General features: G+C 39.0%; 1 protein-coding gene across 3 annotated transcripts in view; it reads left to right on the top strand.

Annotated features, from left to right (window-relative positions):
- SBI1 (Leucine carboxyl methyltransferase) overlaps nt 1–18,244 on the top strand; it is a 36,265-nt gene extending 18,021 nt beyond the window's left edge. For all 3 annotated transcript variants that reach the window (XM_047324959.2, XM_047324955.2, XM_088092909.1), the window contains 4 exons: nt 2,441–2,505; nt 16,776–16,827; nt 17,631–17,669; nt 17,979–18,244. In XM_047324959.2, the coding sequence (XP_047180915.1) occupies nt 2,441–2,505; nt 16,776–16,827; nt 17,631–17,669; nt 17,979–18,032 (210 nt within the window). In that variant the 3' untranslated portion in view covers nt 18,033–18,244. The remainder of the gene's footprint in view (nt 1–2,440; nt 2,506–16,775; nt 16,828–17,630; nt 17,670–17,978) is intronic.
- Nucleotides 18,245–27,707: the final 9,463 nt, after the last annotated feature.

Here is a 27,707-nt window from a genome sequence, read left to right as displayed (position 1 = left end):
AAGCTACAATGCTGAAACAGAGGCATCAAAGATCCAAAGATATGTTGGAGGTCCAAAATTCTTTGCTGGACAACTCCCAAGTGGTGATACTTAGCAGTGTATCACAAGAAGATCGGGCTAAACTCTAGCCCAAGAAGAACTGCCGCAGTTGCGTCTTTTTGAGACGGTAGCGACTGCAACGGCGGTTGACAGCTATAAAACTGCAGGGACTAAATTGCCATCACTGATGGGGCCTATAGTGGTTGGAAGCGACAAAACTACAGGGATTGCCATCACTAACTAACGAGGTGATGGGGGCCTACAGTGGTTGGAAGCATACAGCGGCAAACGGCCGAACAGCGGCAAACGGCGCGGATATCAAAGGGACTTAGGGTTCCAAAAACGTGAGGGAGAAAACCCTAGGTATGAGCCCAAGCCAACAAAACGGAGAAACAGGAACCAAAACACATTCAAGAAGCTCCGGCGAGACGATCTGCAGTGACGCGGTGAAACTCCGACACCGGGAAGGTGGCGCGTGCAGAACACGCGACCGAGACTGGCCGAGAAGAAGCGGCGCGTGGAGGCGCGTTGAGGTGCGTGGTGAGGAGTCTGGTCATCACTCCGGCGGGGTTGGCCGTCGCTCGAGGAGACGCTTCAGATCCGCTGGTCACCGGTCGAAACTGTGACGACGGCCGGCGGCGACGGTGGCCGGAGTTAGCAGCGACGGCAGCGGAAAGTGGCTGCGACAACAGTGGCACACTGGGTCTGGACTGGTGCTGACTGTGGCAGAGATTTTAAGAAGAAAAAATGAACTGCCCACTGAGATTTTAGGGGCTGCCGGCGGCCATGACGGCCGACCGCCGACAGACAGCAGAGACCACCAGAAGAGGATCAGAGAACTTGCTCTGATACCATGTTGAATATAATGAAAAACTATATTTGGATTAATCTCCCTTAGTGTAAAATACACACATAGGGTTCTCTATTTATAATAAAAGAAATATGGGCTAAGCCCAAAATACAAATGAGAAATAATAACAAATAACTAAAAGATAAAAGATATAATATATCTAACAAAGATTATAGAATTTGGAAAAAGAGAATAATATCAATGATTTCATTGCCGTTGATTTGTGTTTACCGTAAGGTACATGGGTAGAGCTCGGGTCTAACAGACTGACTGCTGTTGCAAGTAACTCAACAACTGTTATAACTAACAAAGGAGTAGCTCTAAACTACTTGCTTGTCCATGCTACTCACAGTAGGACCTATACATGATATACACTATCAGAGAAGTATAGACATATTATTTGCACTTCTATTAGGGAATATGATAGGATACTGGGTGATAGGATAGAAGGCAGGGGAGCCGAACGGTAGGAGGCAAAAGGGAAGCAAGCCGAATGGTGGAAGGCGGTGAAGAGCTGGAGTTCGAACGGTAGGAGACAGGAGGAAGCAAGCCGAACGGTGGAAGGTGGTGAAGAGTTGGAGCCGAACGGTAGGATATAGGGGGAAGCAAGCCGAACAGAAGGCGGTGAAGAGCTAGAGCCGATTGAAGAGTGACTATCCTAACTGGGACAACGATTAGGATGGGCGGGAAATAATTATAGTAAATAAGGCCATATCCTAGGAAAATATTTAATATAAGTTAATTATAGTAAATAGAGCTATATCCTAGGGAAATATTCAGTATAAGTTAATTATAGTAAATAGAATTATATCCTAGGGAAATATTCAGTATAAGTTAATTATAGTAAATAGAATTATATTCTAGGAAATTATTCGGTATAAGTTAATTATAGTAAATAGAATTATATTATGGGGGAATATTTAATATAAATAAAGCTAGATGCTATTGTTTAGGGCATGTTTTTGATTATTGAGTTTTGTTGACTGGCGGCTATGTGTCATGTGAGGGAGGTTATGCTCCCAAGTAATTAAAGGAGGTTATGTTCCCAATTATTGTTTACTTTTGTTTATTCAGATATTACCATCAATAAAAGAAATTCATTCATCCATTATCATTTGTTCATTGTCTTTTCTACCTAGTGTGATCGTATTTAATTACGTCTCCCACTTGGATACGTAACAAAATATGTTCTCCGAATTCAAGTTTTTTACTTGCAAGGGTTGTGATTTGATTGGGAGAGGGATTGTAGGCTGAAGTGCAGAAATGGGCATAGCAGATATTTGATCCTGGGATCAAGTGGCTCCCAGGGGACTTAATGCCACTTTGCTGCTATTTTTATTCTCTTGGTGTGATGGATTGCATAAACTGTCATATTAGAAGCACATTTTCAGAATTCTTACTGTTCATATATTTCACTTTTTTTTTCCATTTCAAGTAATAATATTGATGCTGTTTTCAATTTTATATAACATGATGTGGTCTTCATTTGTATTTATAGTATATGATTAACATAATAACATACTTTCTGTTTGTTTTATGTGTGGGCGTCAGAAATCTGTTGCGTGGGACATGCTGAGAGTTTACAATGATTTTATTGATGCTCAGGAGAGACGCAGGTACTATGATAGAACCTGGGAGCCTGTGTATTAGATTTACAAAAGCTGTGTTTGCTGGTGTTTTGTTCCTAGAGGCAACTAACTAATAGTTGGTACTTGATACATGGTCGTTTAGTGATATTGACTTTTCACTTATGTGCTTATACGTATTTATCTATCTTATACAGTGAGCATTAAAATATAAAGCAATGCTAGGAATACATTCTCTAACACATCCTTTTGAACCCTCTCAATGATTGAAATTTGTTGGAAATTACAAAATTTGGTGGATCCCACAACTTATTGAGTAACCCTCCTGATTTTATAATTTCCAATAAATTTTAGCCTATAAGAGTGTTTCAAACACTCCTCTTGAGTATGGGATACGATTGAGTATGGGATTCTATTGTGTATGAGGTGTGGTTCCAGACCCTCTGCCCAGAGCCTCGCTCCTGAGAAGAATGGTAATAATTCTTCTCCTCTCACTCCACCGAAAACCAAACGTGTCCCCCCTCACAGCCTACACCTCATAATATATAACAAACCATTTTCTCTCTCTTCTAACTAACACAATTCCCTCACAAAGCCACGTCACCCTTTTCTCTCCTCTTATAAACTCTGCCCCACCTATTTTTATTATCTCTTGGGTACGTATCAATGCCTTCTTCATGAATTAAAGCCTTGTCCTCAAGGCTAAACTCTGGAAACTGACTTCGAATATTTATTTCATCTTCCCAAGTGGCTTCATCTGCATTCTGCTCTCTCCATTGAACCAGTACCTGCTTCTTAGTTTCTCCTCTTTTGGTGTAGTTCCTAGTGGCTAAGATGGCCGTGGGAACTAATATTTCAGCTCTGTCATCATCTAACCCGGTAGGGAGAGCATCCTCAACCTTATACTTGCCCACCGCTTTTTTCAGCAAAGATACATGAAAAACAGGATGAATCTTTGAAGTAGGTGGTAATTTCAGACGATATGCCACCTCTCCTACTTTCTCCTCTACTTCAAATGGTCCATAGTATTTAGCACTTAATTTATGGTTAATTCTGCTCATGACCGACTGCTGTCTATTCTGTTTCAACTTCAAAAACACAAGATCTCCCACCGAAAAATGTCTTTCCCTTCTATGCTTATTAGCTTGAATCATCATTCTGTCTTGGGCACGTAATAAATGAGACTTCAACTGTCTCAGTGCTTCATCCCTCTCTAGAAGATCCTTTTGAACAGCTGCTACCCTCACCTCTCCTTGAACCACCTGGACAATCTTAGGAGGAATTCTTCCGTACACCGCTTCAAAAGGAGTAATTTTTGTGGAACTATGATAAGTGGTATTAAACCACAACTCTGCCCACGGTATCCAAATCACCCACGTCTTTGGTTGATCAGTAATAAAACATCTGAGGTAAGTCTCCAGACATCTATTAGTTACCTCGGTTTGTCCATCCGATTGCGGATGATACGCCGTGCTCATTTTCAGCTTTGTTCCTTGCATCTTAAAGAGCTCTCTCCAAAACAAGCTCATGAATATCGGATCCCTATCACTCACCACCGAATTCGGTATTCCATGCAGCCTTACTATTTCTTTTACAAAAATCTCAGCCAATGACTTTGCCGTATAAGGATGTTTAAGGGGAACAAAATGGCAATATTTTGTTAAACGATCCACCACTACCAAAACTGCTTCAAAGCCTTTAGACCGGGGCAATCCAGTAATGAAATCCATACTGATATCCTCCCAAACTCTTTCTGGAATCTGTAAAGGCTGTAATAAACCATTAGGGGCTGCTGTTATATATTTCTGCCTCTGACATGTATCACAGGCTTGGACAAATTGTTGGACATCTTTCTTCATTCCTTTCCAGTACACATTGGCTGCAATCCTTCTGTAGGTTCGATAAAACCCTGAGTGACCCCCTTGCAGAGTAGAGTGAGCTTCTTCCAATAACCTATTGACCCACACAGATTTATCCGGTATCACTAAGCGATCTTGATAATATAAAACGCCTTGTTTATATTCATATCCCACATAAACCTGTCCAGCCTTTATTTCTTCTATTATCTTCCTCAATTTATCATCAACATGTACCGCTGCATTAAGCTCTTGCCAATCTAACCAAACTGGAAAAGATACCATGCTCTTCATTTCTCCTTCATCTCTACTTCGGGATAGAGCATCTGCCCCCTGATTTTCTTTGCCTGGCTTATAAACAATCTCAAAATTATAGCCTAATAGTCTAGCCAACCAATTTTGTTGTCCACCTGTCGTTATCCTTTGCTGCATTAGTTGCTTAAGACTCTTCTGGTCTGAAAAAACAGTAAATTTGCGACCCAAAAGATAAGGCCTCCAGTGTTGGATAGCCAATGCCACTGCCATCAACTCTCTTTCGTAGGCTGACTTCGTCAAATTGCGTGAACTCAAGGCCTTGCTATAGTACGCCACCGGCCTTTTTCCTTGCATTAGGATTGCTCCAATCCCTGTCCCAGATGCATCACATTCCAGGACGAACTCTTCTTCAAAATTTGGGAGCCTTAACACTGGTGCTGATGTGACCCTTTGTTTGAGCTCATCAAATGCTTCTTGAGCTCGTTCATTCCACCCAAATCCATCCTTTCTAGTAAGCTCTGTTAGTGGTTTAGCTATCTTACCATAATCTTTTATAAACTTACGATAATAGCCTGTAAGACCCAAAAATCCACGAACTCCCTTTACGTTCTTGGGAATTGGCCACTCTAACACACTATTAACCTTTGCTGGGTCCACCGCAACTCCATGTATGGAAATAATATGTCCCAAATACTCCACCTTCTCATGGCCAAACAAACATTTTTCCTTGTTCGCAAATAATTGGTGATCCCTCAACACTTCTAACACCTTTTCAAGCAACTGCATATGCTCTTCCCAACTGTTGCTATACACGAGTATATCATCAAAAAACACTAATACCCCTCGTCTTAACAGCGTTCGAAAAACTTCATTCATGAGAGCTTGGAATGTCGATGGAGCGTTCATAAGTCCAAAGGGCATCACGAGGTACTCATAGTGACCCTCATGGGTTCGGAATGCTGTCTTTGGAATGTCTTCCTCCCTCATTCTGACTTGATGATATCCTGAACGAAGGTCCAATTTAGAGAAATATTTAGCTCCATGCAACTCATCCAATAACTCCTCAATAACTGGTATTGGAAATTTATCTGGAATAGTGACCTTGTTCAAAGCTCTATAATCAACACACATGCGCCATTTGTTATTTTTCTTCTTCACCAAAATGACTGGGCTCGAGTAAGCACTCTGGCTATGCCTGATATGACCCACTTCCATCAACTCTTGCACTTGTCTCTCAATTTCATTCTTCTGATGATACGCATATCTGTAAGGCCTCACGTTAATAGGTTCTTGTCCTGGTTTGAGATGAATTTTGTGTTCCTTTACACGTCTATGGGGTAGCCCCTTAGGTTCTTCAAACACATCTTTGAAATACTGCAGCAAGTGATTTAAGACGCTTCGTTGCTCTGGACCCAACTCTGCAACTTCCATCTTCTCTTTTTCCTCCCATATCCCACACACTGAAATTAACAAAGAATCCCCATGAGGGGCCCCTCTTAGCATTTTCTCTCCTTGCTGAGTCTGGATCTTCATTTGCTGTTTTTTCCAATCCACAGTGGTCTCTCCCAACGTCGTTAACCACGACATCCCCAATATCATGTCCATGTCCTCCAAATCGAAGAGAAAAGCATCAATTTCAAACTCACCATCATCAATCCTTACTTTGAGACCTCGACAAATCCCCTGAGTCTCGGATTTGTGCCCATCTCCCATCAGAATCTTCATTTGCTTGGTTCTTTCCCACTGCCAACCCAAAGCTTCCACAAGTTTTCGTGAAATAAAGTTGTGCGTGGCTCCGCTGTCGACCAAGAACAACATCGGAATCTCCCCAATCAGACCCCGTAACTTCATAGTCCTCGGTTGATCATTTCGGTCTCGCGTGAGAGAATAGAGATTTAACGTTGTACATTCTGCCACCACCTCATCTTCGTCATCCCTCTCCTCATTTTCCTCTTCATCTCCTTCGCATTCAACTTGGATTTCCTCATTCACCATGACCACCCTTAGCTGCTTAATAGGACATTGATGAAGGGGACTGTACACCCCACCGCATTTGAAACACAAGCCCTTTTGTTTTCGGTCGAGAAGTTCTTGATAAGAAAGATGATTTGCTCCTCTATCACGTGACCCCCCTTTATTCTTTGCACCCCAATCCTTCTGAACACTTGGGCCAGGCCCATTTCCTCCCCAACTTCCCCCATTTTGTTTTGGCCCAGTTTTTCCCACCACAGTTGAAATGGGTCGATGCCCTACTTGATACCTATCCCCTCGAGACTCTCCCCTTCCCTGCCATATTTTATTTCTCCCTGATATCTCCACATCGATGGCGCGAGCTACATTCATCATGCGACCCCTGGACATAGGATGTGCCACGTGCAAGCTTCGTATTCTCGCACGTATTTCGTACTTCAGCCCTTGTGTAAAATAAGAAAAGTATTGTTCATCGGGCATTCGTGGCACCTGAGCAATGAGACACTCAAAACTTATAATATAGTCTTCGATACTTCCTATTTGTTTTAGGGCAGCCAATTGATCATAACTACTCCCTTCTCCCCGGCCTCCATATCGCTCCAGCATCTCTCGTTTCAAATCTTCCCAAGTTAACTCATCATATTCATTTAATAACGCATGGAAAAAGTGAATCGTGCTTCCTTCCATACACAGTTGTGCGAGATTCACCCGGACTGCCTCTCGTGTCTCTTGTACGTTAAAATAAACTTCAGCTCTTGCTATCCACCCCGCTGGGTCTTCTCCATAGAATGGTGGTAATTCTATCTTCTTCATCGATTGCCGAAATTCAGCTAAATCGTCCCCCTCGAGTTGTCTCATACTTTTCGTTCTCTGCGTATTCACCGATCCTGACCCCAACTCTTCGTTTTCCCCCTCATTCATATTAGTGAACTTCGAAATTAAGTGAAGGAGCTTTGATTGATTCTCAGCGGCTTCTCGGCGTAAGGTGACGATCTGTTCTGCTGAATCCTTACGCAGCTTCTCCAAGTTGGTTTGACTTTGCAACGATTGCGCCACAAGCTCCTCGACTACTGCTTTGAGTTTAGCGACCTCCCCCACAACAAGATCTGCCTCATTCTCCTCACCCGCTGGCTCTCCTTGGACATTGTTCCTTCTTGGTGGCATGATCTCCGATCGGGAAATATTGATACGTACCCAAGAGATAATAAAAATAGGTGGGGCAGAGTTTATAAGAGGAGAGAAAAGGGTGACGTGGCTTTGTGAGGGAATTGTGTTAGTTAGAAGAGAGAGAAAATGGTTTGTTATATATTATGAGGTGTAGGCTGTGAGGGGGGACACGCTTTGGGTTTTTCGGTGGAGTGGGAGGAGAAGAATTATTACGATTCTTCTCAGGAGCGAGGCTCTGGGCAGAGGGTCTTGAACCTTCTGAGTTTTCTGTTTTATAATAACAGTGAATTTTCACTATTCTACTTTTCACACTTCATATTTTCGATTGTTCCATTTATTCCTAAACGCTGATTTCTATTAATTGGTCCGACCTGCCGGATCAATATTTCCCGATCGGAGATCATGCCACCAAGAAAGAACAATGTCCAAGGAGAGCTAGCGGGTGAGGAGAATGAGGCAGATCTTGTTGTGGGTGAGGTCGCTAAACTCAAAGCGGTAGTTGAGGAGCTTGTGGCACAATTGTTGCAAAGTCAAACCAACTTGGAGAAGCTGCGTAAGGATTCAGCAGAACAGATCGTAACCTTACGCCGAGAAGCCGCTGAGAATCAATCAAAGCTCCTTCACTTAATTTCGAAGTTCACTAATATGAATGAGGGGGAAAACGAAGAGTTGGGGTCAGGATCGGTGAATACGCAGAGAACGAAAAGTATGAGACAACTCGAGGGAGACGATTTAGCCGAATTTCGGCAATCGATGAAGAAGATAGAATTACCACCATTCTATGGAGAAGACCCAGCGGGGTGGATAGCAAGAGCTGAAGTTTATTTTAACGTACAAGAGACACGAGAGGCAGTCCGGGTGAATCTCGCACAACTGTGTATGGAAGGAAGCACGATTCACTTTTTCCATGCGTTATTAAATGAATATGATGAGTTAACTTGGGAAGATTTGAAACGAGAGATGCTGGAGCGATATGGAGGCCGAGGAGAAGGGAGTATTTATGATCAATTGGCTGCCCTAAAACAAATAGGAAGTATTGAAGACTATATTATAAGTTTTGAGTGTCTCATTGCTCAGGTGCCACGAATGCCCGATGAACAATATTTTTCTTATTTTACACAAGGGCTGAAGTATGAAATACGTGCGAGAATACGAAGCTTGCACGTGGCACATCCTATGTCCAGGGGTCGCATGATGAATGTAGCTCGCGCCATTGATGTGGAGATATCAGGGAGAAATAAAATATGGCAGGGAAGGGGAGAGTCTCGAGGGGATAGGTATCAAGTAGGGCATCGACCCATTTCAACTGTGGTGGGAAAAACTGGGCCAAAACAAAATGGGGGAAGTTGGGGAGGAAATGGGCCTGGCCCAAGTGTTCAGAAGGATTGGGGTGCAAAGAATAAAGGGGGGTCACGTGATAGAGGAGCAAATCATCTTTCTTATCAAGAACTTCTCGACCGAAAACAAAAGGGCTTGTGTTTCAAATGCGGTGGGGTGTACGGTCCCCTTCATCAATGTCCTATTAAGCAGCTAAGGGTGGTCATGGTGAATGAGGAAATCCAAGTTGAATGCGAAGGAGATGAAGAGGAAAATGAGGAGAGGGATGACGAAGATGAGGTGGTGGCAGAATGTACAACGTTAAATCTCTATTCTCTCACGAGAGACCGAAATGATCAACCGAGGACTATGAAGTTACGGGGTCTGATCGGGGAGATTCCGATGTTGTTCTTGGTCGACAGCGGAGCCACGCACAATTTTATTTCACGAAAACTTGTGGAAGCTTTGGGTTGGCAGTGGGAAAGAACCAAGCAAATGAAGATTCTGATGGGAGATGGGCACAAATCCGAGACTCAAGGGATTTGTCGAGGTATCAAAGTAAGGATTGATGATGGTGAGTTTGAAATTGATGCTTTTCTCTTCGATTTGGAGGACATGGACGTGATATTGGGGATGTCGTGGTTAACGACGTTGGGAGAGACCACTGTGGACTGGAAAAAACAGCAAATGAAGATCCAGACTCAGCAAGGAGAGAAACTGCTAAGAGGAGCCCCTCATGGGGATTCATTGTTAATTTCAGTGTGTGGGGTGTTGGAGGAAAAAGAGAAGATGGAAGTTGCGGAGTTGGGTCCAGAGCAACGAAGCGTCTTAAATCACTTGCTGCAGTATTTCAAAGATGTGTTTGAAGAACCTAAGGGGCTACCCCCTAGACGTGTAAAGGAACACAAAATTCATCTCAAACCAGGACAAGAACCTATTAACGTGAGGCCTTACAGATATGCGTATCATCAGAAGAATGAAATTGAGAGACAAGTGCAAGAGTTGATGGAAGTGGGTCATATCAGGCATAGCCAGAGTGCTTACTCGAGCCCAGTCATTTTGGTGAAGAAGAAAAATAACAAATGGCGCATGTGTGTTGATTATAGAGCTTTGAACAAGGTCACTATTCCAAATAAATTTCCAATACCAGTTATTGAGGAGTTATTGGATGAGTTGCATGGAGCCAAATATTTTTCTAAATTGGACCTTCGTTCAGGATATCATCAAGTCAGAATGAGGGAGGAAGACATTGCAAAGACAGCATTCCGAACCCATGAGGGTCACTATGAGTACCTCGTGATGCCCTTTGGACTTATGAACGCCCCATCGACATTCCAAGCTCTCATGAATGAAGTTTTTCGAACGCTGTTGAGGCGAGGGGTATTAGTGTTTTTTGATGATATACTCGTGTATAGCAACAGTTGGGAAGAGCATATGCAGTTGCTTGAAAAGGTGTTAGAAGTGTTGAGGGATCACCAATTATTTGCGAACAAGGAAAAATGTTTGTTTGGCCATGAGAAGGTGGAGTATTTGGGACATATTATTTCCATACATGGAGTTGCGGTGGACCCAGCAAAGGTTAATAGTGTGTTAGAGTGGCCAATTCCCAAGAACGTAAAGGGAGTTCGTGGATTTTTGGGTCTTACAGGCTATTATCGTAAGTTTATAAAAGATTATGGTAAGATAGCTAAACCACTAACAGAGTTGACTAGAAAGGATGGATTTGGGTGGAATGAACGAGCTCAAGAAGCATTTGATGAACTCAAACAAAGGGTCACATCAGCACCAGTGTTAAGGCTCCCAAATTTTGAAGAAGAGTTCATCCTGGAATGTGATGCATCTGGGACAGGGATTGGAGCAATCCTAATGCAAGGAAAAAGACCTGTGGCGTACTATAGCAAGGCCTTGAGTTCACGCAATTTGACGAAGTCAGCCTACGAAAGAGAGTTGATGGTAGTGGCATTGGCTATCCAACACTGGAGGCCTTATCTTTTGGGTCGCAAATTTACTGTTTTTTCAGACCAGAAGAGTCTTAAGCAATTAATGCAGCAAAGGATAACGACAGGTGGACAACAAAATTGGTTGGCTAGACTATTAGGCTATAATTTTGAGATTGTTTATAAGCCAGGCAAAGAAAATCAGGGGGCAGATGCTCTATCCCGAAGTAGAGATGAAGGGGAAATGAAGAGCATGGTCTCTTTTCCAGTTTGGTTAGATTGGCAAGAGCTTAATGCAGCGGTACATGTTGATGATAAATTGAAGAAGATAATAGAAGAAATAAAGGCTGGACAGGTTTATGTGGGATATGAATATAAACAAGGCGTTTTATATTATCAAGATCGCTTAGTGATACCGGAGAAATCTGTGTGGGTCAATAGGTTATTGGAAGAAGCTCACTCTACTCTGCAAGGGGGTCACTCAGGGTTTTATCGAACCTACAGAAGGATTGCAGCCAATGTGTACTGGAAAGGAATGAAAAAAGATGTCCAACAATTTGTCCAAGCCTGTGATACATGTCAGAGGCAGAAATATATAACAGCAGCCCCTAATGGTTTATTACAGCCTTTACAGATTCCAGAAAGAGTTTGGGAGGATATCAGTATGGATTTCATTACTGGATTGCCCCGGTCTAAAGGCTTTGAAGCCGTTTTGGTAGTGGTGGATCGTTTAACAAAATACTGCCATTTTGTTCCCCTTAAACATCCTTATACGGCAAAGTCATTGGCTGAGATTTTTGTAAAAGAAATAGTAAGGCTGCATGGAATACCGAATTCGGTGGTGAGTGATAGGGATCCGATATTCATGAGCTTGTTTTGGAGAGAGCTCTTTAAGATGCAAGGAACAAAGCTGAAAATGAGCACGGCGTATCATCCGCAATCGGATGGACAGACTGAGGTAACTAATAGATGTCTGGAGACTTACCTCAGATGTTTTATTACTGATCAACCCAAGACGTGGGTGATCTGGATGCCGTGGGCAGAGTTGTGGTTTAATACCACTTATCACAGTTCCACAAAAATTACTCCTTTTGAAGCGGTGTACGGAAGACTTCCTCCTAAGATTGTACAGGTGGTTCAAGGAGAGGTGAGGGTAGCAGCTGTTCAAAAGGATCTTCTAGAGAGGGATGAAGCATTGAGACAGTTGAAGTCTCATTTATTACGTGCCCAAGACAGAATGATGATTCAAGCTAATAAGCATCGAAGGGAAAGATATTTTTCGGTGGGAGATCTTGTGTTTTTGAAGTTGAAACAGAATAGACAGCAGTCGGTCATGAGCAGAATTAATCATAAATTAAGTGCTAAATACTATGGACCATTTGAAGTAGAGGAGAAAGTAGGAGAGGTGGCATATCGTCTGAAATTACCACCTACTTCAAAAATTCATCCTGTTTTTCATGTATCTTTGCTGAAGAAAGCGGTGGGCAAGTATAAGGTTGAGGAGGCTCTCTCTACCGGGTTAGAGGATGACAGAGCTGAAATATTAGTTCCCACGGCCATCTTAGCCACTAGGAACTACAACAAAAGAGGAGAAACTAAGAAACAGGTACTGGTTCAATGGAGAGAGCAGAATGCAGATGAAGCCACTTGGGAAGATGAAATAAATATTCGAAGTCAGTTTCCAGAGTTTAGCCTTGAGGACAAGGCTTTAGTTCATGAAGAAGGCATTGATACGTACCCAAGAGATAATAAAAATAGGTGGGGCAGAGTTTATAAGAGGAGAGAAAAGGGTGACGTGGCTTTGTGAGGGAATTGTGTTAGTTAGAAGAGAGAGAAAATGGTTTGTTATATATTATGAGGTGTAGGCTGTGAGGGGGGACACGCTTTGGGTTTTTCGGTGGAGTGGGAGGAGAAGAATTATTACGATTCTTCTCAGGAGCGAGGCTCTGGGCAGAGGGTCTTGAACCTTCTGAGTTTTCTGTTTTATAATAACAGTGAATTTTCACTATTCTACTTTTCACACTTCATATTTTCGATTGTTCCATTTATTCCTAAACGCTGATTTCTATTAATTGAGTATGGGATTCTATTGTGTATGTGGTGTGGTTCCTATCAACTTGGAATTTCCAACTACAACAACTAGCTTTTGTTGTGTTGTGGTTCTCTCTAGGTTCATATAATTTTGTATCGGACCCTTTTATCACGCCTCTTAGCTTCAAATAAGCAATGTCAGCAGTGATGTCAGCATTGCAGTGTTTGCCAGCAATCCCACAATGGAAGTATATTCTAGTGTCGGGATTATAAGGATTTGGACTCTCCCACAATAACAACTAGATTTTGTGGCGTGCTTTTCTCAAGGTTCTTTTACAAATAACATCGTTGGGTGTGCCTGGAGGCACCAAAGAAAAAAATTAACATTAGGATTTTACTGCCATTACTAAGTTTTCTGATGAAATTATGGCGACTTAGGTAGAAACAGGAGGTATAAGAGATCGAAGAGACCACCAATAAATAAAATTTCTTATTTATATTGGTGGGATACATTGTGGTACAGATTTAACCTTTATTTTATGTTTGCAAATCATTATATCAATCAAATAACGAAACAATTAAGGAAATATAATGATATATGAAAACCATTCATAATGATCATCAAAGATACTCTAAACGTTATAAGGTACAAAAAAATAAAAAATAAAAAAGTCATGATTTATTTTCTAGATATTGTGACACTTCTCTTCAAATTAAAGCACACTAAGCTTTAAGCTTGTCATTTTTAAGACTACACATTCACTACAAAATAAAATAATAATGTAACATGATGACAGGTGGTAGCATCTTGGACTAAAGTTGTGGCTGGACTGCATCTGAGACTAGGAATGGGGGCAGACGGTCTAGGATAAAAACCTGGGTGTGGAACAAGCATAAGAGCAAGACTACATCTCTTGGACTTGATAAGGCTGGTGTGAGTGCCCACATAAGTTACTACTAGTACGATTCATGTGGGAAAACAATCACAATTGGAGTGATCATTGGTTGGAGAAGTCTCCATTCCACTGGTATGACTCCTTATTGCTCAACAAACATTCAAAATTTCTCCCTCAGTTAAAACATTGAAAAACTAGAGACAAAGTAAGAAGTGGTAAGAAACTGCCATAATACATCAATAGATAAACAGAGAAAACTTTGATCACTAAACAAAACAACACACCAGTGAAGCCAACCATGTACAAGTGGTGAACAGAGGAGATAGGGGCTGGGCCTGACCAAACTGGTACTGTAAGGCAAAAGTCAATGAGATGATGTACATGACCAGCATACGCATGTCCAAAAAAATCTCCTACAAACTGAAAAAAAAGGCATACAATTCAAACCTGAAAACTGCTTGCCACTATCACAAGCTATCTGGTCACTGCAGCCCATGGTGGCCACTGATCATTGCTGTCTATTCAGGAAAAAATAACACATTTCCGGCAAGTTTGCATAGCTCCAAGATGGATGAGAGTGGAGCTTGTAGTGTTGATAATGAGGTCAAATGATCATACTACCAATTCAAGGCCAAGCTGACTACTAAGACTAATGTTCTAACAGGAAGAACTAATGATGGAAACGGGGAGGAGCTCCTGATATTTGGGAACATGGTGGTAGAATAGTGATGAAACAAATCTTAGTGAAGGTATTGCATATCTCGTTGAAATTATGTGGATTTAGAGTGAGAAAGAAAAGAGAGAATAGAGACAGCAAACAACAACAAATACCCTGACCACTTGGTGAGTCAGTTACATGCAATGCATGACACTGTTGGTCTCTGTTATCGTTTATAATGTTGATTTAAAATACAATACATTCACACTTATTCTAATTATAGACTTCCAATCATAATAAATCAAATCAAGAAATAAATCTAGAAATATAGTGGAATATGGAAATGACTTCTGATCTTAATAAAATTAAATAAGGAAATAAATCTGGAAATATAATGAAATATGGAAATGACTTCTAAAAGGTAATCTAAGATACTTAAATATTCTAATAAAGTACTGATGCCGTGAGATGCATCCTTTATATTCTAAATTTACTTTGTATTACACTGTTATTTGGCTTTTGTTTTGCTACTTTACATCCATGTGTAATATATTTCTTTTCCATCACTGCTCTGAATGAGAGTCAAACCAATCAGTCCATGAATTGGGGGCTTGACCAATTTAAGGTCCAATCCAGTTTCTAAAACATTATTTATGTAAACTCTTGAGTATGTGGTTGGTGGCAATACAAATTGGAACAATGAAGTGGGAGAAGTCAAGATCTTCAGTGGATTCAAACAAATATCTTTTCTTTGACAAATCTCACACTGATTTAGTAATGATGTATATTAAAACACTCTTAAAATTTGTAAATCATTACAAATAAAAACGATAAAAGTAATACATTTGAATAAGATTTTCTTTACGTACATGAACAAATAGAGTATTTCATTTTGGTTATATTTGAGTGTCATTTGAGTGACATTTCCAAATTGTAACTCTAAGAAATTGTTTAAACTAAACAAGTTCACAAGTGGCTGAGCCATAGATCTATATTATGCTCCTACACTAGATTTTGCCACAATACTTTGTTTCTTGTTCTTCCAAGAGATCAAGTTACCACCAATGGAGATAATACCTGGAAGTAGATCTTCTATCAGAAGAAGATCCTACCCAATTAGCATCTAAGTAGCAACTGATGGTGGACTAGACACAATTAGAGGATCACAGATAACAAGAATGTTAATGTAGTAGACAGAGACACATTAGAAGAAGAAGAAGGGCCCTTAAACATTGAAGGTGACATATGGGGAAATAAAATAGCAGTTAAGAGAAGGAGAGAAACACTTATGTCCTTTTTGTGATCAAGTAAATCCTAAAATAACACATTTGTGTGTGGTCTAGGAGATAACTTAACAAGACCAGGACTAAAATGATGAATAAAACATGTAGACCCAAACACTTTAATAGGTAAGGGATGTGGAGGTGCATGAGGAAATAAAATAGAATAAGGAATTTTGTTATTTAAAATTGAAGATGACATACGGTTAATAAGATAACATGTAGTAAGAATAACATCACTCCAAAAATGTTGAGAAACCTCACCATGAATTAAAAAGTGTGCGAGTTGTTTCAACATGATGTCTATTCTTGGGCTCAACCACCCCTTTTTGTTGAGATGTATAAGCACATGAAGTTTGATGAAGAATGCCATGAAAGCCATAAAATGTTTAAAAGAATGGGAAAGGTATTCATGGCAATTATCACTTAGTAAAGTTTAAATAGAAATCCCAAACTGAGTTTTAATTTCATTATAAAAAGATTGAATATAAAAAAAATAACTCAATGATTTTTCATTAAAAACAGCCAAGTGTATTTGGAATAATTATCAATAAAAGTAACAAAATACTGTAAACCTAAATTAAATTTAACACGACTAGTTCTCCAAATGTCAGAGTGAACTAATGCAAAAGGTGATGAAGCATGAGGAAAGGAATTATGACTTTAAGTGGTTTCCATTTCTTGGCTTCTTTATTATGGAGGCCTTTTGTCTGGCCTTTTATTCCCATTAAGATTTTAACCCTATAATGTTCCACCAGTATCTTATCATGGGACTATTTGATTTCTATTACGTATTAAAGTATATCTTTGTACAGAAGGCAGTTTTTCCCTGATTCCCCATCCTCTTATGTTTTTTTTTCTACTCTGATTGCTAACCTGTTGTTTTTGTAAGTAATGTCAAAATAAACTAATTTTTCATACTTTACTGTTAGGATCGAACGGCTGGAGTTGTTTGATGAATTTGAAGAGTGGTACATGATGCAGGTGACGTTTTTTTATTCCTGCTGTTAGGTTCTATAAAACTGTCTTATAAATTTTTCTGGGGCTATGAAGGACGGGACTAGATCAGAGTTGATTTGCTCTCTCTTTAGAATTGGGGGTGAGCTGCGGGTATCCTCGTGTTTATCTAGGAATCAATTGAATCAGAGGTCATAGTAGAAAAAACTTGTCCATAGTTTCTTCCTCCACCCCTAAAGTTTCTTCTGGCAACCCATAGCTGAAGTGCATATACTAAAATATCCTTATCCATTACCTAAATAGAAAACCTCATTCCTTTCGGAACATGTCAAAGACCTTCCAGATTACATGTTCCGGAACAATCCATCCAAGAAGACATTCTGTTGTTTATGAAAGCTTGTATTATTGTCTTAGTGGTTACGGATCTAGAAATCTGGAATTTTTTTTTTCAAAACTGTATTCTGGATTAGGCCATCCAGAACATTTCCAGATTATGTGATCTGGAACTATGTTTTGGATTGAGTAATCTTAATATAGCACAGATTAAGTAAATTCCAAATTAATCAATTTTGAAATATCTTTGAATTACACAATTTGAAATATTTCTGAATTGCTTGATTTGGAATATAGTTTTGAATTCACTATGGGGTGGGGTGTTATAATATGGACACTTTGATCATTTTCTATATTATGGCACTGGTAGAAGTTTAATGCAAGCAATTGGTGACATGACCCACAATCAACACATGCTTTGTCATCAAAAGTGAAGAGTTCCTCGTTTATTTCTTCCACTACTATCTGAATTTTTTTTCTGTACTGTTGATTTTCAGGAGCACTACTGTGTGGCATATGCAATCAATGACAGCATGGTATGATCTTGATCATTTTTGTTCGGCTATATGTACGACATCGGTAGAGGCTATTTTTTGTAACATTTTTCTCGGATTGAATTTAGAGACCTGATTATTTGTGGGGTAGCATCTTCTGGCTATCTTAGAATATGATGATGAAATGATGTGGAAAAAGTTTATTTTTTCTTTGGGGCCTAATATGAATATATAATGATGTGATGAGTGAGAGTAAATTTATTTAATGCTCCTATTTCTTGATTTATTACGGAAGTTTTGAGGGACCATAGTGGATAAGAATTTATTGTCTGATTTTCTTCCATGATGCAGGGTCTTTTTGGGGATTTTGGTTTCGTTAATGACAGCAGTGAGCTTCCTTCATGATGAGGCACGAGGACACTCTTCATGGCATGTATTTGTATTATATTTGTCTTCCCTATTGCCATGTGGTTGGAAGTTTTGTAACTGTTAATACATGAAGCATGTGCCAGCTCATTCAATTGGGGATGTCTGGTAAAAAAGGTTCTCAGCAACTTGTTTTGTATCAGAAAATAGCCCAATGATTATATATATTATCCAAGAGATTATTTTATTAATTGAATATAGATTACTTTTTAAAGCTTATAATAATAATGAGTATAGATATAATCAGTTACTGTTATATAATGTTTAAATAAGTCAAGTGAAAAGTTGTTTTAAGATAAACTATTGTGTTTGGATTGATTAAAACAATCAATACTTTTATAGTACAATTATAAAAAGAGAGGAAATTGACTTTTGCATTTAAATTAACTGTGGAATAAAACTAGATTAACAAAGGTTAGCTACATATAATCTATTAACTTTTAATCTTCAAAAACATTTTTCATTATTATGAATTAAAGTACTAAATATGATTGGCTATTAAAGATTATGATATTTCCATAATTGAATATGCTCTAATTAGAAAAGGATGTTAATATTATAAACAAGACTTTGTAAAAAGAATGATAAGAATCGTTTAAATTTATGAGAAAATGAGCTCACGTATACTCGATTTTACACATTTAGATTTATGCTGTGTTCCTTTGGGATGAGACACTGTAATTAAGGATAAGGAAGAAATGATTTTGGCAGATTTGAGAGTGAGATAAGGAGATGATTAATGGGATGTAAGAATTTTCGGATCTTCAGATGAGTAGATTTGATTTGAGGGTAATAGAGATGAAAATATAATTATATCCTTGTTACGTGGTTCATGATTAACAACTCTCAATGGAATGTTATTTCGTGTGGTTACATCTTCAGAAAACCATGATTTTCAAATTCTGGTTGGAGATAAAAAAAAGAGAGTGATCTATAGAAGAGAATTAATTCTCATGCAATGTAGAACCAATTTCATGATCCATATAAAAGAGTTGGATTCAATTTCATTGAGGCTGCAATTAATTCATCGATATGAAAAAAAGAGTTGGAATCGATTTCAACATACTTTAATGCAAATCATAATTTAATTATAATCTTATCAAATAATACATCCATCACAGCTGTGGCCGTTACAGTAAGAGAAAAAAAGATTCTTTATTATTGCATCATACCACTACTGCTACAACTGTGGCCGTTACTGTTGCCATCACAGCTTCTGAAAAAGAGTGGGAGAACATTACAGGAAAAAGAATGAGAAAAAATGAGAAAAAAAAAAACTCATTGCGGATATATTTCATGCGTTCTGAAAATTCTGTTCTAAGAAATCATATTTCAGAAATCTTATTCCGAAAATTTTGAAGAACTTGTTTTTTTTTTCCTGAAATATGTAATTTGAAAGTCACTTTTTCAAAAGATAAATAGTCATTTTGAATATTTGAGGGGTAAATCTCTCAGGTCCTCATTTGTTTCGTCAAATTAATTTTACAGTTGAATTAAAATTAAAATTTTGAATTATTCATTTTTCAACATAAATAGTTATATTGTTAATAAAAAATTCATTTTTTATTTTTTTGAATGTAAATAATCATATTGTCTGCCATAAATTCATTTTCTATTTTTGTTATAATTGTAAAAACATAAAGAATTAAAATAAGATGAATTAAGTATCAATCAAGTAAAATGCATTTGAATTTTTTATTTTTATAAAAATTGACACAATTAAGCATGATTGATAATATTTTTAAATTTTGAATGATTGAAACTAATACTCTCTTCAATAATGCATATAATACCATGTTGATACAATAGAGGGATGACTTATGCTAAATAAATTGATTCAAGTCCGAGAAAAAAAAAATTCATCTTTTGCTGTTATAGCTAGAAAAACTAAGCAGCAAATTTATACAATAAGACTAATGTAGTTAATTTTCTAATCTTTTACGAAAACTCATGCATAATACATAATGAAACTATACTCTTTTATGCTAGAAGGAAGAACAATTTATATATTACTTGAACTTTGAGGAACCAAGTCAAAATGTAATCTTAGATTTAAGACGATAATACCCTAGTTAGGTTATAAAGTGATGTGAATAAATATTAGTTTTCATCTAAGTCTTAGATAACATTAGCATGCATAAAACTTACGTTTCATGTTCATTAAGAAGAAAGCTCAAACAATAAAACTCATATTAAAGCTATCATATACATGATAGAATCCTCTAAGAATGTTGCAATCATTAACTGCGTGTGAATGTTTCCATTTATTCACTTTGTTTATTTTTTATATTTTGCAGAGAATGTTCATAAATAAAAACTATCCTTTTGTCTAAACGATTTCATGCCTAAAGTCAAGCTACATTAAAAACCAATCACTTTGAGCCACTTGCTACTTGAAACAACTTATTATTTTTGCATAATAGGGAAGTGACAATGGCAGAAAAGTGTCAGATTTGTTGCTTAAGGAAAATAAACAAGTTGGATTAACGATAAAAGAAACGAATTAGGTGAAATTCATTTAATGCAATTTTAATGCAACTCTCATCTTAATGAATGCATCCACTTGAATGTTCTACATATACTTCTCTAGACATTGCATATGCAACATAAAAATATTCACATAAAAGAAACTTAATATTATTATGAATTTAATGGCGAAACCATAAATATTTTATTTTCTTTAATATCAAATATAATTTTTTTCATCAAGTTTTAAATCATAATTGAATAAATGTTAAGTAGTTATATAAAAGACTAAATATAATTAAATTTTATAACAACTAGATCTATTATTTTTATAATGTTGAAAGAAAAAATATTTTGGGCGTGAACTTGATGAATATCTATATACTGTCTAAGTTTAAATTTGATGTAAAGAAATATTTGATGAGTCATACGAAAAAATAAAAAGATTGAAGTGTTAAATGATGAAGATATCGAGAAATGACTTCATGGAACCCGAAGAAGGTGTCGACGCTGGAGTAACTACTGCTGAGGAACCCAATGCTGAAGCTACCAGAGGTTCTGCTGTTGGGTCACCAGATATTGTAATAGATTAGGTGGTAGGATTTTGGCGTGGCCATGAACCTTTGATGTTTATTTGTTTGTTTGGAACCTTTGATGCTTATTTGTTTGTCTTGCATTGACTTGGGAAGACGTTATATACTGATTACCTATGAAATAGATATTTGTTGTAGTTTTGTTATCACTGTGATGTAAATAGTAAAGTGTTCTCATACTGGTGTGAGGTAGACGTTGTTAAGACCTGTGAGTGATCTTTTAGATTAAATTTGCTGGGTGTTCTAGGGTGAACATTTACCAGTGGGAGTGTATCCCTTCGACTAATGCACCTGGGTGTTCGAGAAAGAACATCTACCAGAGGGAGTGTATCCCTATGTGCCATGGTTTGGATGTTCTAGGGTGAACATCTGCCAGAAGGAGTGTATCCTTATGTGCCATGGTTTAGATGTTTTAGGGCGAACATTTATCAGGCCGAACAGTTTCGTAAAATTTGTCCCTGGGACTCGACATGTGAGAATAAAATAAATGAAGAATGGAAAAGACATTCCTTATTGTAAGCAGAAAAATAATGTGTCATAAACATGAAAATGATAAACTTCAACTGAAATAATATTTAAGGTGAGTGGCGTTCCAAGTGTTGGGGACAGTTCGCCCATTGAGGAGTTCAAGGCGGTATGCCCCATTCATCAAGTCCTCTGTAATGCGGAACGGTCCTTCCAAGTTGGCTGCTAGTTTTCCGTGCGCTCGGTTTTTTCTTGCTTCTCCTCGTTTCCGCCACACAAGATCGCCATTTTTGAAGGCTCTAGGCTTGACTTTAGTGTTGTAACGGCGGGAAAGCATTCTTTTTTGGGCTGCTGCACGAACGGTGGCGACCTCTCGCCGCTCGGGTAGCGTGTCGAGATTCATCTATAGTTGTTCATCATTAAGGGTCATGTCGGTGATGTTGCTTCTTAGTGACGGCTCTCCGACCTCGATTGGGAGCATGACATCAGTGTCGTATGTCAAATTAAATGGAGTGTCCCCGGTGGATCCGTGTGGGGTGTATCTATACGCCCATAGGACTTCTGGTAGTTCTTCCACCCATAAACCTTTAGCCTCGCCAAGTCATTTTTTCAATACTGTGAGCAAAGCTTTGTTTGCGACTTCTGCTTGTCCATTAGTTTGTGGATGCTCTACTGAGCTGGTCACATGTTTAATCCCCAAGTTTAACCTTTTCTCAATGAATTGCCTGCCGTTGTCTGTGATGATTTTTTGCGGCAGACCGAACCGGCATATCAAGTGCCAGATGAACTTCTGTACTGGTTGGGCGCTGATTACGGATAGTGGTTCGGCTTCTATCCATTTAGTGAAGTAGTCGACCGCCACCAAGAGAAATTTATTTTGAGCTTTTGCGATCGGTAACGATCCAACTATATCTATTCCCCATTGGGCGAACGACCATGGGGAGATGATGCCATGCAATTCTTCAGGAGGGACGCGGAAGTCATGACCATGTGCTTGACATGAGAGACATTTCCTGACGAATGTCTCACAATCTTGGTCGATCGTTGGCCAGTAATAGGTTTAATGTCTCAATAGGTCCCTATTTTTGTTCAGAATTTGAAATAGGTCCCTTTATTTTTTGGCGTCTCAATTGGGTCCTTATTTTTGTTAATTTGATGCAAATAAATCCTTTCCGTCAATTTCATCAAACGGCGTTAATGAATGTGTGACGTGGCCTGAGGACAGTATTGACACGTGTAAGGCCACGTCACACATTCATTAACGCCGTTTGATGAAATTGACGGAAAGGATTTATTTGCATCAAATTAACAAAAATAAGGACCTAATTGAGACGCCAAAAAATAAAGGGACCTATTTCAAATTCTGAACAAAAATAGGGACCTATTGAGACATTAAACCCCAGTAATATCCTATGCGTAGTACGCGCGCTCTGAGCGTGTGTTTGCCTGAATGAAAGCTGCAGATCCCGGTATGGAGTTCACGCAGGACGTAATCTGCTTCGTCCGCCGATATACACTTTAACACGGGTGTGCTGTGGCCACGCTTGTATAGGTCGTCACTTATGTGTAGAAAACGCTGATGGACAAATTTATGAACACCAAATTATGATGTCACAAACTTGTTTTCAATCGGCAAGTATGACCGAATCGTTCAAGTAATAAACTTGGTTAGACCAAGTATCGTTCTTCCCAAAGGACTCACGGCCTAGTTTAGTTATATGGTTTCTTGATTAACTAAGACTTACAAACGAAATATTTGGGGTTTAAGATGCAAGACAGAAAATAAACATGTATGCATGAATTTTGATCAATGGCAAAAAGCAAAAGATAAACACTTTCAATGAAATATAGATATGAATATGTTGTTGGGGGTCAATTTCATCTTATCCACTCTCATATATTTTTAGGAATTCAACAGTCAAATCATCATTGTTAATGCCACTCTCTAATGTACCTTTCCAGAAGGCTTCTCCCTAATCACGAGTTCATACAATTCCTAGCATTCCTAATGATCAGTTCATAAGTGCAGGAGCTTAATGACAACCAATATAAAATTGGGAGAAATTCCCCGGATCTAGACTTCCCCGTACGTGCCCGTATCGACAAAACCAATAATCATGCATCGAATGAGTTAAACAATGCAAGCATTAAGCAAAGAGGAAAAACCCTAACTAATGATGAAAAAAAGCATAAGTCTTAATTAAAAGATGTAAAAACAGATTCCATATATGAGAGTTTCATAAGATTACATTGATTCCCCAACAAACATACAAAGTTTAGTTCACCATATTCATGGTGAACCTAGATGAACAATGATGAAAGAATGAAAGAGATAGAAAAACCCGTGAAAGAGAAGAGGAGAGTTGTCACCATCTCCCAATCTACCCCAAGGGGTGGAAGAGAGAGTGTTTGCTTCGTTTCTGCCAAAGATACCTAACCCTAGGAAACCCTAAAGCTTATGTATCATTCGTAAATTACAAAAAGTCAAGTCCAAGCCCATTAAAGTGCCGCTCAGCGGTAAACTACCGCTCAGCGGTGAGTGCGTGACTTGTTTTCTCCCCTCAGCGGCCATTTTACCCCTCAGCGGACCTTACGTGACTTCCAGAGTGCCGCTCAGCGGTAAACTACCGCTCAGCGGTGAGTGCGTGACTTGTTTTCTCCCCTCAGCGGCCATTTTGCCCCTCAGTGGACCTCCCGCAAGCTCCTGAGTGCCGCTCAGCGGTAAACTGCCGCTGAGCGGTGACTTCGGCTTCTCCTTTTGCACTTTTTATTGTCTTTTCTGATTTCATCTCTCTCCTTCTTCACTTCTTTCACCAAATTCACCTTGAAACCTGCACAAAAACACTGAAATCAAGCATAAACCTGTCCAACTCTCTTATTTCTAAAAACATGAGGAAAAACATGATTTCAAGCTAGTTTCTAAGTGTAAAGGTTGCTTTTAGTGTCAATTCTAATCATGAAAATAACAGTTTTTCAACTGTTATCACAACCCCAAACTTAAAACTTTGCTTGTCCTCAAGCAAATAATATGTAACTCCATCTTTAAACCAATTCATATGATGGTTCACTTCATTCAAAAATCTTCTTTTCAAGATAAGCAAAAACTTCACTCAAACTTATGACCAAGAGTTCAATCAAGATGTGCACATGCTTTAGTGTTCACAAAGTCATTTAAATTCCAACAAATGCTATTTTCATGAATGATCAATCAATTAAGCATGGATGTTCATGTGTTCATGTGATATTTCCTCACTAAGTCAAGTGTTTCACTCACACTCAAGTGTATAAGAGATGATCACTCATTCACTCTACTATCACAATGTTACATGAATTAACTTTGCCTTTCATTTTACCACAATCAAAAACATTCACAAGCATGCATCATCACAAGGACTTTTCTATGGCTTATAATGTGGCTGGGCTAACAAGAAAATTGGTTTTTCTAGATCACAAAACCCTTGAGTTAAGAGAATCATAACAACACAATCATCTTATTCATTCCCAACTTTCTTTTGCCTTTGCATTGAGCTTTGCTTCTTTTTCTTTTCTTTTCTTTTTCTTTGCATATTCTTACTTTTTAGCTTTTAGCTCAATGCTTTTCATGTTTTCCCAACAACCCCAAACTTGAACATTTAACAATACCACACAAGATCTTCTACTTAACTCAAGGTAAAGATTTTTCAATTAAAGGTTTCAGTGTATATTCAAGGCTAAGGGTTCAAAGGATAGAACACACAGTGTTCTCTTTTAATGGGCTAATTTTATGAATTTAGCCAATAAAAAGGTTTTCAACAAATGGCCTTGATCACATGATGCAAAACAAGCAATTGATTCAATCATAGAAAACCTGGGCAAAACCATTCATGCTTTCAAAGTAATAGCATTCAACAATAACAACTCTGGAGCTCAAAATCTCACACATAAGCTCATTCACATTTGACATACACATCTGCTTAATTTCACAATCACAATCATAATATCCTGCATTTGTTCACAAAACTTGTGAATCACTTGTATAAGCATTTTATGTGCACATCTATCTCAACATCAATCAATCATAAGCATCATTCAGCATTACTTATCACACAATCACAGTTAATAGCAAACCATCACAAGAAACAAGGTTTCAAATGGAGTACATCAAACCCTAATCTAAAAACAGAAACAAATAAGTTCAGAAAACTTAAACCACAAAGCATAAGCACATGATAGCATTCATCAGTAAATGCTATCTCAGCTCCTCATCAATCTGAGCTGTCCTCTGTATCTTTCTCTTCCTCCTCATCTTCATCATCTTCAAATGCATCATCCTCATCAGCTTCATCTTCTTCCATATCTCTAGCTGAAGCTTCAGCTGCTCCAACTCCTCCTCCATGCACTGGTTCCTCTGGCCAAGCTACCACATTATGGAATTCATCCATAGTCCACCTGTGGGCTGGAGGTGTATCATACATCCCCACAATCATCTCAGCAGTGGCCACCTGCCCTCTTTCAGCTGCTCCAACTCCTCCTCCATGCACTGGTTCCTCTGGCCAAGCTACCACATTATGGAATTCATCCATAGTCCACCTGTGGGCTGGAGGTGTATCATACATCCCCACAATCATCTCAGCAGTGGCCACCTGCCCTCTGTGAATGGACTACAACTGAGCCCCTATAAGAGACATATACATGTCCCTCATCTGGAATGGCTCTGCTTCATGTGTCTCAGCAGATGTCTGGCTCTGTGCTGGCCCTCTCTCTCTACGAGCACGGCGTGGTGGAACTGGCTGAGCTGCATCATCACCTCCACAGTACTGCCTATAGTAGGCCTCATCAATAGCTTTTCTTGGCCTCTCAAAAGGTGGAACAAAAGTGTCCACCCCAGCTATCTTGCAAAGGTGCGTGATCAAAGAAGGATGTCCCAGTGGTGCTTTGTTGTTTGAAGTATTGGCGCACACACTAATCTCATCAGCTATCACCTGCCCAATATTAACATTCAAGTTTCTGATAGCACAGTAGATAAAGAATGCCCTGCTGAGAGTAATATCTGACACATGTGAACATGGCTGAATGTTGGCATGAGAAAACGCCATCCAATACTTTGCAAGAGGAGTCAAATCTGTCCTCCTAATGTTAACCACTGAGCCAGATCGATTCCTTTGGAAGTGTCCTCCAGGTATACACAGTACTCTCTCCACATCCTCATAATCAGCACCTTCCTCCATGCAAAGAGCAAACTGGCACTGCTCACCAGCCCATACAGTGTCCAGAAAGTTATTGATTGAATCAGGATCATACCTGATAGCATGGCCTCTGACATAGCCCAAATAATTCTCAGCTGGATAATCACCAATCTTCTTTGCATTGGTGTAAAATTCCTTAACCACAACTATGTTGGCAGGTGCAGGATAAGTGGCTAGCTTTCCCCAGTCATTCCCTAAAACTTGCTCTCCAAATTGAGGAGCAAGGTTAGGTATCATTCCAACCTTTCTCTCCATCAGAAGTCTCCTGTCCTGAACCACTTTAAAGTGCTTCTCATGTTTCCTAGAGAGGAACCTGCTAGAATGGGGTTGCTCTGGTTCCTTTTCCTTTCTCTTGTTTGCCATGGTTTTCAATCTTTTTCCTGATGAGGATGCCATTCGTACATTCAAATCACAAAACCAAACCACAGAACATGATGTTAATCATTAGTAAAACACAGAACACAACTCCTTTCGAAGCTAAACCACCGCTGAGGGCCAGAATTTCCCCTCAGCGCCACCAGTACCACATTCCAAATCACACAAAACCAGAAAAATCAAATCTGGCAGAGTGCCGCTCAGCGGCAGTTTACCCCTCAGCGGTAACTCTGCAGATTTTTGAAAAACCTGTTTTAAAGCTTTCCTAACTCCACCCAAATGCAATTCTCAGTTTTCCAGTTCATAATCATGCAGTTTAATCGGTTCAAACATCAAATATATCATCAAATCATGCAAAGAAATCAAAACCCCTAAATCTTCATGCTTTGACAATCATATTCAAAATCAAAAACCCTAGAATGAACAAAATGCATTTTACTTACTTGGGTGGAGATACTAGATGCAATGAGAATGCTTCCAAGCTAGAATGCTCTCTTCCAACCCCAAACTTTGATGGCACACTAGTGAAA

This window comes from Vigna umbellata, chromosome 6 (genome assembly GCF_029865625.1).
Source record: "Vigna umbellata cultivar VRB3 chromosome 6, Vumbellata_1.0, whole genome shotgun sequence".
NCBI classification, from domain to species: Eukaryota; Viridiplantae; Streptophyta; class Magnoliopsida; order Fabales; family Fabaceae; genus Vigna; species Vigna umbellata.
The sequence above is the reverse complement of the archived record's forward strand: the minus strand, read 5'-3'. Positions and strand labels throughout refer to the sequence as shown.